General features: G+C 43.3%; 1 protein-coding gene across 1 annotated transcript in view; it reads left to right on the forward strand.

Annotated features, from left to right (window-relative positions):
* The window catches only part of WNT8A (Wnt family member 8A), a 44389-nt gene extending 32068 nt beyond the window's left edge, over nt 1–12321 (forward strand). The window contains exons 3-6 of the mRNA XM_032468671.1: nt 7859–7997; nt 9158–9283; nt 9956–10098; nt 11266–12321. Of these exons, the coding sequence (XP_032324562.1) occupies nt 7859–7997; nt 9158–9283; nt 9956–10098; nt 11266–11814 (957 nt within the window). The 3' untranslated portion in view covers nt 11815–12321. The remainder of the gene's footprint in view (nt 1–7858; nt 7998–9157; nt 9284–9955; nt 10099–11265) is intronic.
* The last annotated feature ends 1170 nt before the right edge of the window (nt 12322–13491 follow it).

Below are 13491 nucleotides of genomic sequence, written 5' to 3' on the forward strand. Positions count from 1 at the left end.
CTGTTAGTGGATGGAGGGACCCCTAAATTAGGAAGCCCACCAAGTGGGTTCTTGCTGCTGCTGCGAAAGAATTCTCACAACAGAGGCAGAGGGACAAAGTGAACAGCTGCTTTATTGCTCAGAGTGGGAAATGGAAGGACAATGCTCCAGTAGGGAGAAGGGAAGAAAAGCACTCAAGCAAGAAAGAGGCCTGTCAGCCAACATCGGCAGTAGGGACAGCTCTAGCCCAGGTCTGGCCACGTGGACTTTTATGGGAGGCTTTTGCCATCATGTCTTCCTTCCGGGTGTGATGGAGCCAATCAGTCCTTGTTCTGGTATTTCAGTCCTCGTCTGGGCTTTTCTGGTTGTTGTCATGGCAATTGTCAACTGTCATGGTGCTGGTAGGTGTGTCACTTAGCATGCTAATATATTACAGTAAGTGTATAATGAGGCTCAAGGTCCACTGGAAGTCAAATCCTCCACCATCTTGGACTGGGTTCTAACCAGTTCTTACTCTTCTCTGCAGCTGCCTCCTGAGACTTAGATAAGAGTAACTGGTTTCTGTTTGAGGGAGGGGCAGGAGTATAATCCTGGGGGCAACAGCCTTGGTAACAAAAAGGAAAGTGGCTTTTAACCACAATGCCTGCAATCCAGCATCCCCCCCCAAAAAAATCTCCAAAGATTCTGTTCAGCCATGAAAATTTTTAAGGGACCTGAAGGAATAATCTCAGTTAATCGTTGACATAGGTGGTCAGAGTCATTGCCACCCCCCAGTGCCTGCTGGCTTGTCCTAATCAACTGCTTGAGCCTGCTCTTCTACGACTCAGAGAGGCCTGGAAGACTTCAGCTTTTTTATAAACAAGAGGCAGGGGAGCAAAGGGCACAGGGTTCTGCTCCCTTTCATGTCTACATCAAAGCCAATCACTGTGAAATTTCAGTATGATGAGGATAAAGAAAAGTTTCTAAAAGCTTCTAAGGACGGTGAAGGGAAGAACAGGTAACCTACAAAAGACCAATATTTAGGACAGTGTAAGATTTCTCAACAGTAACACGGAACTAGAAGACACTAGAACAATGACCTCAACATTCTATAGGAACATTATTTCCAGTCTACAATTCTATTTCTCCAAAATATTAATTTAAAAAATTTAAACTGTCAATCAAGTGAGAGTAGAATAAAATTTTTCAGCTATGTTTCTCAAGAAATTTGTTTCCTATGCTTCCATTCTCAAGAAGCTACTGAAATGTTATTTACCACAATGAGGGAGTAAACAGAGATAGGCATAAGACTTAAGGAACAGGATGTGCAACAAAGTGGAGAAGTAAAGTGAACCCTCATTGTGATGGTGAAAGAAGACACTAAGATGACACTATGCAGTGTGTAAAGAAGTGACTAAGCAAGATGGGAGCAAGTCTGAGAGCTAAATGTCTTCACAGGTGTTTTAGGTAAGTGCCAGCATTTGGGGCTGAAGTGCTGACACAGACATAGAAAACTAGGCAAACACAACAACAAAGATAATTACTAATTCCAGGGAAAATGAAAAGACTTGCAGGGAAAGAAAAGTAAGCCTAGTTTACTACACGACTCTCCTTTAAATAGTATACATAATTATAATGTAAACGCTGAATATTGACCAAAGTCAAATTACAATTTATGTTGGGAGATGGAAATATGAGAAAGATGCATTTGTGTTTGGTAGGTGGAAAGAGGAGAGGCCTGTTCTCATCATCCATGGTGGGAAGTCAATAAATAATACCTAAAATTGAAATATCAATACATAGGATGCAAATAGGTTTTTTTTTTTAGAAATATGAAGATAATACTAACAACATCAGATAAAGAAATGAAAGTTGCTGCTTCTTGAGAGGACAATGGGGATACAGTTGAAGAGGGCTACTGTTTTTCTTAACAAACCTTACAGAACTATTAACTTGTAAGAGCATGCTTAATTCTGATTTAATATAAAAATTAAGAGAAAAACAAGGTAAATTGATACGTAGTATCACAAAAAGGGGTCCATGATATAAAAATGTAAAAACCAAATAGAGGATTAGCACAATTCTATTTTTTAAACTACGTATATATAAGCATTTGTACATGCGGAGAGAAGAATCCAAACTAAACTGCCCATAACGGTTGCTTACACGGAATTAGACAGGGGAGACTCTCATTTTCTACATTACATATTTCCATTTTGTTTACTTTTTTTGGTGGCAAGCATGAATCACATTTTTGAAGTGTATTTGTTCATGTGTGTACATGACAACAATCAAATATTTATGTTTAGTTAATACATTTTTCAATTATAGTTTATATACACAAGCAAACTGCAAGTTTTTTAAGGACCAAGGTCATCTTAGAAACTTTACTACGTACATACCACAGTGCCAGTCCTTGGGCTGGCTACCCATGAGGCAGGAGCTCAATAAGAGCTGAAATTGCAGTACTGAATTCCTTCTCAGGGCAACAAAGAGCCTGTTGTACCACTCACTACCACCAGATGGCGAGTCTCTACCAGAAGTCCTCTTCCATTGGATTTCCTCATTATCCTTACTCCCCCTCTAACCTTTCCACAGAGTACTTTATCTCACTGTATTGTTGTAACTTATTTAAGTTTCTCTCTCTCAGACCACATGGAGAACTCCTCCAGGCTAAAAACAACTAAGGATAATTAACCTTAGACACATAAGTGTTGAGTAATGGCCTGAACTAAGTAGGTAAATATTTTTAGAAAAAATAAATGGATAAATGGATATATATTTCTCCAAAAACTAATCAAATCCCACAATCATCTCCATACTTTCTCCCCCAATCAATCAAGAAACACTAATTGGGAACGTCTGTGTCCTATCCAATGTCCAGAGATGGGAATTTTGAACAGTGAGAAAATAAAAAATATAATTAAGGGGGTTTTAGCTGACTGAAATCTCTCCTTGGATGAGCCCCTCCAACTCCAAACTTTTCTAGGCTATTGATGATGTAGTTTCTGCCATCTGGGCACCTCAGTTTGATGGGAGAAATAAGCTGCTATCCTTGAAGAGATCCTCATGTGACTAGGATTCGCAAGGCCTAGTCCTAAGGAATTTCCTAGTTGAAGGAAACACACCTTTAAACATGAAACAAATCTAGTCATCGCTGGCAGATTTATCCCGTCTAACATACTCCAGCCCTCACAGGCCCATGTGTTCCACCAACTGCTCCCATTTTCCACACAGAAAGGCCTATTCTCTTCCCACACCTGGAACCCTGGATCTGAATGGGAAAATTGAAATATTCTCCTCTTCCTTCCTAGACATATTGTTGAGGAAATTTACAAGTCATTGAGGCTAAAATGGGCATTTGGACTGGGAGTCAAGTATCGCCAGGAGGTAGCAAGAGACAAGCTTCCAGGAGGAGGGGTGGAGACCAGAGGTTGAAAATCCCTGAGCTCTGCTCAGTGTCACAACTCAGAAGAATATGCATGGAGATTCATTCTCCCCACACCCCCATTCCCGCCCTTTCCCCTTATCTAATTAGCAGAGGAGTGTTAAAAGTCAGAAATCCTATCTCTCTTCTGGCATTCTCCAGCCACCTCCTCCCTCTCTCCATCCTCTCACTCGACTCCCACACCCCCAACTTGCTCCAGAGTCTAAGTGGTGGCCCCTATAGTCTGAGAGCCCTGAAAAAGGAGCCGGGAAAAGAAATGTGGGGGAACCAGGGGTCTGGGGAGTTTAGTGAGAGTGCACATTTGGAAAGAAGCATTAGCTTGGGATGCACATTGTCATCACCTCAGGGAGACCAACCATCCCAGCTTGCCCAAGACCATCCTGGTATAAGCACTGAAAGTTCCACAGCACGGGAAAGCCCTCAGTCCTGGCCAAACCAGGATGGTAGGATGAAGGCTCTTTGGCCCCAACTCACTTTGTAACCTTGAGTAAATCTCTCTCTGGGCCTCAGTTATATCCTTGTAAAAATGGGACCCTCTAGCTCAGACACTCTGTGGTCCTATAAATGGCCTCTATTTTCTGAAGCTGGGAACAGCATGGGTGACTCAGCCTTATTCCTCATTGATTACTGCCCCCAGTGCTTCCCTAGAACTCCTGGAATCTCAACATTTTGGAACATAAGGTGGAAGAAGCCTTCCGGATTATCTGGTTCTATGCCTTTCTAGCTCTATGAATACCATTCCAGTAGAATACAGTGCATTCATTCATTGCACTCCACTTACCACTTTATGCCCTACATTACAGTTAGATACAGATCTTACCTCCTTTTTGCTAGATACTAAGCTCCTTGAAGGCCAGTAGCAAGACCTTGGCTCAGCAAAGGTTAAAGCCTTGCATATAACTGGAACAAACAAACATTTGGTATTAAATTCTACAGAGGAATCTTTTGCACTTTATCTCCCAGTGGCCTAGAGGGAGGACACAGTAAGTGCTCCAATGGTGTGCTTGTCCAGTCTCAGAGAAGATTCTAAATTTTCAGGAATTTTGCAAACTTGTTGCTAAACACGGCCATTATTAAAATTAAATTATATAAACTTACAATTAAATAAATTATATTAAAAACAAAGATAAGTGCACAAAATTTATCACTTCCTATTTTACTAGATTTTCTTATTGTCTATACTCTTAAGATTACTTACATCTATTATATCTATGATAAAAATACTGTATAATGATGTTCTACTATTTATCTTCCCAAGTCCACGTTGGTAGTTTGAAATCGACCACTGCGGGAGTATTCACCCCATACAAATCAGCAGACACCACTAGTCACAGCTCCAGTCACACAGAAGCTGGCTGTTGGCTGTCTACCAGCACACCACTGGTTAGAGACACTGCTATTCTCTCTGTCTGGTCACAGGCCCTCTCTATCTCCACTGTGTCATCTTCTGCTCTAGTCTTCAGTTCCAGATTTCCATTCCTCGAAGGGGGAAACCAAGAATTGGATGATCACTTAAAAACTAATGAGGTAGTCAGGCTAAGGTTAAGGGGATGGATGCACAGGTTGGCTGTAAGTGATTTGTAGACTCTAGTGTAGACGGCCTTTCTCTGGTTCTTCTCTCTTTCCAGGACACCCTCTGCCCACAATGAACAACTATGCTCAGTCCAGCACAGTGGTCTTATGTAAACTGAGTCCCAAATGACTCTGAAGAAGGCATTGGATGTCCTCCACATAGCCATCCTACAGGTCTATCCTGATGGTCAACTGAAGGATTTAAAGATATATAAGATGATTCCCATCCTTGGCCTGCAGTCACCTCTGGGGATAATAAATTCTGCAAATCTTAAAATTAGGATTATAGCATTTAAAGAGCTGCTAAAATACTTAGAGGTAATTCAACATTCAACATCTTCCCAACTCCCTCATTTTACAGATGAAGAACCCAAGTCCACAAGGTTTGGTAGTAAATAGCTTGCCCAAAGTCTCTTAACAAATTAGTGGCCAATGCTCAGGGTTCCTAATACCGGAGCAGAGGACTTTCTTTAACATCCTAAATTCCTTTTAGAGAAATTATATAATCTTTAGAGAATGAAAGCAGGAGCAAACACAAAGTTTGCACACAAAAAGCTTCCTTCCTAGAAAATAAAAAAACATTTTTACAGAGTACCAGCTAAATGCCAAGTGCTATGGGGAGGGGAGCACTGAAAAATAAGATCCAGTCACTTGTACACAGGAAGTGAACGTGGAGTCACTCCTAAAACTCTTTCAAGGGGTGTAGGGGATACCTCAGGCCTAATGTGATCCCTGTTCTGATCCCACAGTGAGTGGCATGGAAATCAACCTTGCTGTCTTAAGAAGTGAAAGTTAAACATTAGATTCTTTTTTTTTTAAGTATCATTGACTTACAATTTTACAGTTTTAGGTATAAACATTAGCTTCTTGATTGGGAGAAGAAGGAAACAGAAAAGCCCACTGACTTAGCCTCAGCGCCCAAGTGACTCAGTCTGGGACCTCTTTCCCCGAGGAGAGAAGCCCACCAACAAGCAGAGGAAGAGAGCTTGCTGGGCTGAGAGCCAGAGCCTTGGTCCATTAAGGACATTTTGCATTTGCAGCATTCACACTCATCCTCCTAGAAAGGTGAAACAAAAAAAAAGGACACAGAATAGGAGCCCAAATTTCTTATTACTAGATTTCAACATCTAAAATCACTGTCAAATTGCTTAAAAAATTTCTAAACAGTTTCATTTCTGTACTTGTCTGTTTCTTGTCACATGAAGATAACAGTTTGCAGACCAATATCAATCCCAGTGCATACTTGGAGTGCACTGCTCTAAAAAGGCCTGGGGACTCCTTGGCCCCTGGAACAACTCTGATGGAGGATGTCTGAGCTCCCTTTCTCATCCAAATCAGGTCCAGGGTGCTGTGAAGTGATCTGGATATCAAGTTAGCACTGTTAACTTCCTGTTTATACTTTCCTCCTCATCTCTTTGGCCTGCCTCCCCTAGCCCTAGGAAAGAGTTTCACAAACCAAGGAAGATCTCCACCCCTTCATTTTAGTCCCCAACCCTACCTAATGGTGCCTCGGATTCTTCCGTGGGCCACAAGTTCTTTCATCCATTCATTCATCCACACATTTGTTCATTCATCGAGGAATCTTCTTCAGCACTAAGAATACAGAGCTAATCTAAAAGACAGATTCCCACCCAAGGAGGTTATGTCCTAGCAACAAAGTAGTGTCAGAAAGAAAGGTATCAGTCTTTTCAAATACAGCCTAGGTAGCCCAAAGATTGATTCCCACATATATAAGCAGTTAACAAACTAAAGCTCTAACAAATACAAAATGATAGACCTACTAGAAACGAGGGAGATTTACTTTGGTAGAATATGGTAGAAGGGACTGTTGCAGAAATGGCCTCTGAAGTGTTTTTGCTCCATGGTCCCACACGTGACCTGACAGTCACCAAGGGAGGCAGTAGGAATGGTGCTCTTGTTTCCTTGGGTAAAATGAGTGGGAGAGGGCCCCAGATGGAGTTCCTCTATAATTATTAACACCTTGGGGAGGAAGGCAGACCAAGGAGTGGAGCCTCATTAATAGATGAGGACACTAGCTCTGAGGGATATGTGCCCTAACTTCGGAGTTAGGGACCTCACCTGCTCCAGGCTACAAGATTCTGAGAAATGAACCCTCAAGCAGGAAGAGACTAAAGTCTTATGTATAGAGGGTAGAAATCTCCTGGGTAGGGAGAGGCTTCCGCCCCTCTGTCAGCCTGAAAGAGAAGGGCTGGCAGGGCGGGGTAGGGCGGGGCTTTCCTTGGAGGCTTTGGGCTGAGTTCCTCCTCCCTAGTCCCCCATTGGGTCAGTGGCTCCTGCAGCCCTGCCAGTGAAGGACAAATGAGAGGAGCTGTTGATTTTTTTCCCCCTTGGTCATTCAGCATTTCCCCACATAAATACTGAGAAAGACCCTGCCCTCTCCTCACTTCTCTGGACTTGGCCCTGGGCTAGACCTGGGCCCCTGGGGGTAGGCAGGGCCATGGGTGACCTGTTTATGCTCAGGGTGGCTGTGGGCATATACTATGCCACCTTCAGTGCCTCTGCCTGGTAAGTCCTTTCCCCATACCTTACTCTTTACCAAGGAAGCTCCTATTTTCTCATCCCCATTCACAAATGCCTCACTTTTTCTCTTTTTGGTAGGTCAGTGAACAATTTCCTGATAACAGGTCCCAAGGTAGGATGGTTTCCTGCTCCTATTTTGACCCATTTGTGTTCCTAAATAAACTCTTCTGGGGAAGGAAAAGAGGGGAGGGGAGACAGTGTCAGAAGTCACCCATACAAAGGAACTTATGATTATTCCTTAATGGAAAGCTAATCCATTTGAGTCCTGCCTGCACCCTCAACCCTAGATGACCTGAGTTGAGCCAGGGCTGAAGCTCACAACCCTTTTCCCTTTGCCAGGCTTATCTGACCTACGCTACCAGTGTGGCCTTGGGTGCCCAGAGTGGCATTGAGGAGTGTAAGTTCCAATTTGCTTGGGAACGCTGGAACTGCCCTGAAAATGTTCTCCAGCTCTCTACTCACAACAGGCTGAGAAGTGGTAAGTTTACGCACCTGTACAAGAGGGTATGTCCCTGGAGGTAGGTTTGCAGTCTGTGTTTATGTGTAACATATATGTGTGCAGTGAAATGAAAAAGTTATCAATGATCTACCACTTCCTTATTGTGTGACCTCAAGTGAGTTACTTCCCTCTCTCAACCCCAGTGTTGTCATTTGGGTCAATTTGGCCAGCTGTTTAGCTCACCAGGAGTGTGCAAGTGTTGAATGTGGTAAATACAGAAGTACCTCTAGGCAAATGTAATTATTCTTTTTTAATGCATGCCTGTATTTGTGTTTGTACACACTTGCACTGATTAGCATGAAAAAAAAAATGGGGAAAGGGCTCTGTGTTTGCAGCCCCAGAGAGTGTTTCAGCTGTCATAAAATCCCAATAGCAGAGAAGGTGAGAGATCACATTGAGCTATGCCTCAGGTGGGGTGTGTGTGTGTGTGTGTGTGTGTGTGTGTGTGTGTGAGTGTCTGTGTGTCTGTGCAGCTATTTGTAGCTGTGTATGGTACTTTGCATGAAAGTCATTTATGGAGAAACTATTAATAAAGTGTTGCCTGAGAAGAGTTGGAGGGGAAGGAGTAAAGAATATGGGGACAAAAAGAAGCATCTTCCTGTGGGGTATAAAAATAGGATGGGAAGTGTGTAGAAATGAAATGGGACAATGTTTATAAAGAGTTAGTAAGATATAAGCTTAGTAAGTGGTGGACATGATCATTATGATTATTACATGTCTCCAACTCCATGTTAAAAAGAAGAAAATGTCCTTCTCTCTTTCTTAAGCCAGCCCCATGGCCCTGAGTCCTCACTGCCTGAAGACCAGAAACAGTGACTAATGGACAGAGGCCTAGGCTTGATACCAGGGGGGCAGGGTCCTGGTCTCAGCACCATAACTGGTGAGGATAGTGGCCTTGGTCTCATCACTTGATCTCTGGGTTTTACTTTACCCATCTGTAGTATGGGGATGCTCATTCCTGCCAGGATGAAATAAGGATGCTGAAAAGGCATGACTGTTCTCTCAAGCAGAAGAGCAACCTTGTAATAAACCCAAAGAGGGAGGGAAACAGGGAGAGAAACAAAATGACATTGTTTTTGCAAAGCCTCTGCTTTGGGTTGTCAAGGTCCTAGCTTCCAGTCTCCCCTTTCTCTCCAAAGCCACCAGGGAGACTTCCTTCATTCATGCTATCAGCTCTGCTGGAGTCATGTACACCATCACCAAGAATTGTAGCATGGGCGATTTTGAAAACTGTGGCTGTGATGAATCAAAAAATGGAAAAACAGGTGAGTTGTGCTCTCTGATAGGGGTGGGAAGAGGTGAGGAATGCAGAGCTGAGTGCAGGCTAAAGTCTTTTAGGGAAAGGCTGAGGGATACAGCTTTCTCAAACCCCTAGACTCCAGCAGCAACTTTATTAGTGGGAGCTCCTGGATCTAGCCTCTCCTAAGAGTTGAGCCTGGGTCCATGATGCCAGGATCAGCAAGTAGGACCAAGCTCTAAAACCAACAAGCCATCAAGGAGTGAGGAGGCCAAAGAGAATTTAAAGCTAATCCTCTTATTTCAGACTTAGAATGGCTTGTCAGTAATCAAGATCTTCTCAATTATTTGTAGACCACCTAAGAAACTTCCTCAGATTTGTCATTAATGAGGTAGGAAGTGGTTCTAGTAAGACTATTGTAGGATAATGGTCATTCCAGAATTCTGCAATGAACCTGAGATCATCTTGGCCAGCCCCTGTGGGTATAGAGACAAATTGCCTAGAGCAGGGAAGTGTCTAAAGGGTAGGCAGTTGGCTTTGGGAACAGGACTCCCCCCTCAGCCCTGAGCACCTCCAATTCCCTTTACAAGCTTCTGGGACTCTTGGAGATAGTTTGATATGTCGGCTAGAGTTACTATGACTCTTCTTTTGGGACTTAGCAGGAAGCTATACACAGAACTTATTCTTTCCTTATGTGTAGGAGGCCATGGCTGGATCTGGGGAGGCTGCAGTGACAATGTAGAATTTGGAGAAAGAATCTCCAAACTTTTTGTGGACAGCCTGGAGAAGGGGAAGGATGCCAGAGCCCTGATGAATCTTCACAATAACAGGGCAGGCAGGCTGGTATGTATGAGTTGACCAGTAAGCCATCAGGCTTGGTATTACAACAGCCTCACATCTATACAGATCTTCACAACTTACCAAGAGCTGTCTCATACCCATGTTTCATTCTCATACCACCCAGCAGGACTGGCATGGCTACTACCCCCAGCCTCTGGATGACAAAGCCAGCTGAGGCAGAGTCAGGTGGCTTCAGCAAGGCAATATAATTAATAAGCATCAGAACTAAGCAATGAACACAGATCTTCTAGCCTAGTCCTTTTATCCCTAAACATTAGATGCTAACTCCTTCCACAGGCAGGCTCCTGAGAACAAAGAACAATACAGAACCAAGGCCTTGCTTCCAGGACTTAAAATTTTAACCATTTCAACTGCTTACTCTAGGAAACTAACAGGGGTTTATCATCCAACCTGTGTCCTATGTCTGTTTGGGCTTTGAGGGGTTGGGATTGATCTAGACTTCTCTGGAGGGTGTGTTCTCCCCCAAGACTTCTAGTGGGGGTAGCAATCCATGGAGTGTTCTGAGTTCAAATCTGGAAGCTAGTTGTATTTAGAGCTAAGAACATAGAAATTTCCCTTTGAACTTGTACCTAGATGTCCTAGTTGCCCAGGGCAAGGGGAAAAGGTTTTCAAGGTAATTATAACCATAAGTAATCACCTTGGGAGTAGGCGTTCAGACTCCCGAGCTTCCTTCCCTCTGGGAGAGGGCCCAAGGACAAATCCAAACACCCACAAATAATCTAGCCTCCAGCCTCAAGACAGTAACAGGGCCAAAGACTATATTTTCCCTTTTTAATTTACAAAGTACTTTCTTGATTATTCTTACTGCAGTTGGGCAGAAAGAGAAGCAAGCTCAACAAGTGATGAAGTTGGGCCTTGAGCCTAGGTTTCCTGATTCCAGTAATCTTCTCAACACATGCCTGGCTTTCCATAGGAATCACCCAGGGGAGCTTTAAAATCATCAATACCAAGGCTTTAAACCCTTGAACAATCAAATTAAGAAGATCTGAGGGCTAAGAATAAGTATTTTTCACAGGTTTCCCCTGTAACTCTGATGCTCCTCTAAAGCTAGGAAGCACAAATCTACAATATTCCACTTTACTAGCCTTTGGTCTCCCTTACCCAGAGCCATTCTCCTTTTGTCCTCCCTCTCTTTTTCTCTCTCTGAAGGCAGTGAGAGCCACCATGAAAAGGACCTGCAAATGTCATGGCATCTCGGGGAGTTGCAGCATCCAGACATGCTGGCTGCAGCTGGCTAACTTCCGGGAGATGGGTGATTACCTAAAGGCCAAGTATGATAGGGCACTGAAAATTGAGATGGATAAGCGGCGACTGAGGTCTGGGAACAGTGCCGAGGGCCACTGGACACCTACTGAGGCCTTCCTTCCCAGCGCAGAAGCTGAGCTGATCTTTTTAGAGGAATCACCTGATTACTGTACCCGCAATTCCAGCCTGGGCATCTATGGCACTGAGGGTCGGGAGTGTCTGCAGAACAGCCACAACACATCCAGGTGGGAGCGACATAGCTGCGGGCGCTTGTGCACTGAGTGTGGCCTGCGTGTGGAAGAGAGGAGAACTGAGGCTATCAGCAGCTGTAACTGCAAATTCCAGTGGTGCTGTACAGTCAAGTGTGACCAGTGTAGGCATGTGGTGAATAAGTACTACTGCACGCGCTCCTCAAGCAGTGCTTGGTCTTGGGACAAGAGTGACAAGCGATAGCACCCAACGTGAATTTACTTGCTCAGGTGCATAACAATGGAGGGGGACACAGCCTCTCTCGGAGAGAAGAGAGAGTAAAACAACTGGAAAATCACAGGGTTGATCTGTAGTTCTCTTGATATCTGCTGTACATGGGGAAATGGAGGCCCAAGATTATACAGCATATTGACAGAGATGAAATTGAAATCTGGGCCTCCTAACTTGGGTAGACCTCATTTCATCTTTCCTGCAAGTTACTTCCTGGTCTTTGTGCCTGTACTTTCACAGCATGTTAAAGGGGGAGTTTGGTTTGGGTCTATATCCAAAAGGACCCTCAAAGTACTTGCCGCTAAAAGTTTCAGACCATGTCCAGCCCAGCTGTGTGGCTGAGAACCAGAGGGAATGGAAACAAAAAAATGAAAGAATTCTGTCCAGACTCCTGAAAGAACAACCTTCCCTTACTCTAGCTACCTCCAGAAAGAGCAACTACAAATTCATACAGATAAGTGGGACAGAGACTACATACTTGCCTAGAGGGAGGTATTTAAAGTGTTGGGTTTTTCATCTCAATATGCACTTTTGAAAAGTTCTCCCCATCCAACCCTGGGGAAACCAGTACCCAACACAACCTGAGACCTTCTCCAGCTCAGAAACCATCTCTGGAGCCATGGAGAATGGATGGTCACAGTAAGTGGACAGGTGACTACAACTTATCAGTCAAGGCTCCCAAGAGGGATTTTTCCCCCAAAGAGCTATAAAGCAACTCTGTTTTGTTATTTTCCCAGATTGGGAACTCAACTTCATTTTGCAATAAATGCTTCTAGAATATACATTCAACTGAGACCTTTTATTTCTCTCTTTGAAAACCTTAGGGTCAGAAAGAATGAGAAATCCTGCTTCTTTATCCCAGTCATACAGAAGGCTAAAGGAGAAACTGGAAATGTTCAATCCCCTTGTTATCAATGTTTGACAAATAATAAAATCAAGACCCCAGAACTGACCTGTAGGAAAACAATCCAGACTTCTAGGCCTAGAAGGTATTATTTTAGTGCAACCTAAGCAACGCGAAGAACAAGGAAGCCCTCTGAACTTGAACCATATTCAAAGTATGTTTGCTCTCTTAACTTGGGCTTCCCAGGATGTCTGTACACCCAGGACCTAAGCCCCAGGGCAAGAGACAAGTATAGTTGTGGATTCTACCTTCCTCATTTGCACTTCTATATCTTCTACTGGTAATCTTTGGGGGAGGAGTAGATTCCCATGAAGAGAGCTCTGGGGGCTCAGACACTGGTCTCCTAAATCTGAGCATCTCAACCTTGGGAGTCTTCCCTCTCTGCAAAGGCCAAGCATCCTGCAGGGAGGAGGTATTTCAAATGTGCCAAATAAACAAGCAAAAAGTTTGATCACCAAGAGTGGGGAAACACTCTCAGCTTAATGTTTCAAATTTAAAAACAATTCAAATGTTCAACATCAAGGCAAACTAGTTAAATCATGGCTACACAATGGAATATTATTAAAATTATATTCTGGAGAAATATTCAGTAACATGAAAAACATGCATGATATAATTAAGTGAATAAAATTAATTACAAAACAGCATGTTCAGGAGGAACAAATTTTGCTTTAAATATATGAAAATATTAGCTGTCAAAATAGACTGGCATGTTTTCCTTTTTGTGTTTTTCTGTGTTTTTATAT

Source organism: Camelus ferus, chromosome 3 (genome assembly GCF_009834535.1).
Source record: "Camelus ferus isolate YT-003-E chromosome 3, BCGSAC_Cfer_1.0, whole genome shotgun sequence".
NCBI lineage: Eukaryota > Metazoa > Chordata > Mammalia > Artiodactyla > Camelidae > Camelus > Camelus ferus.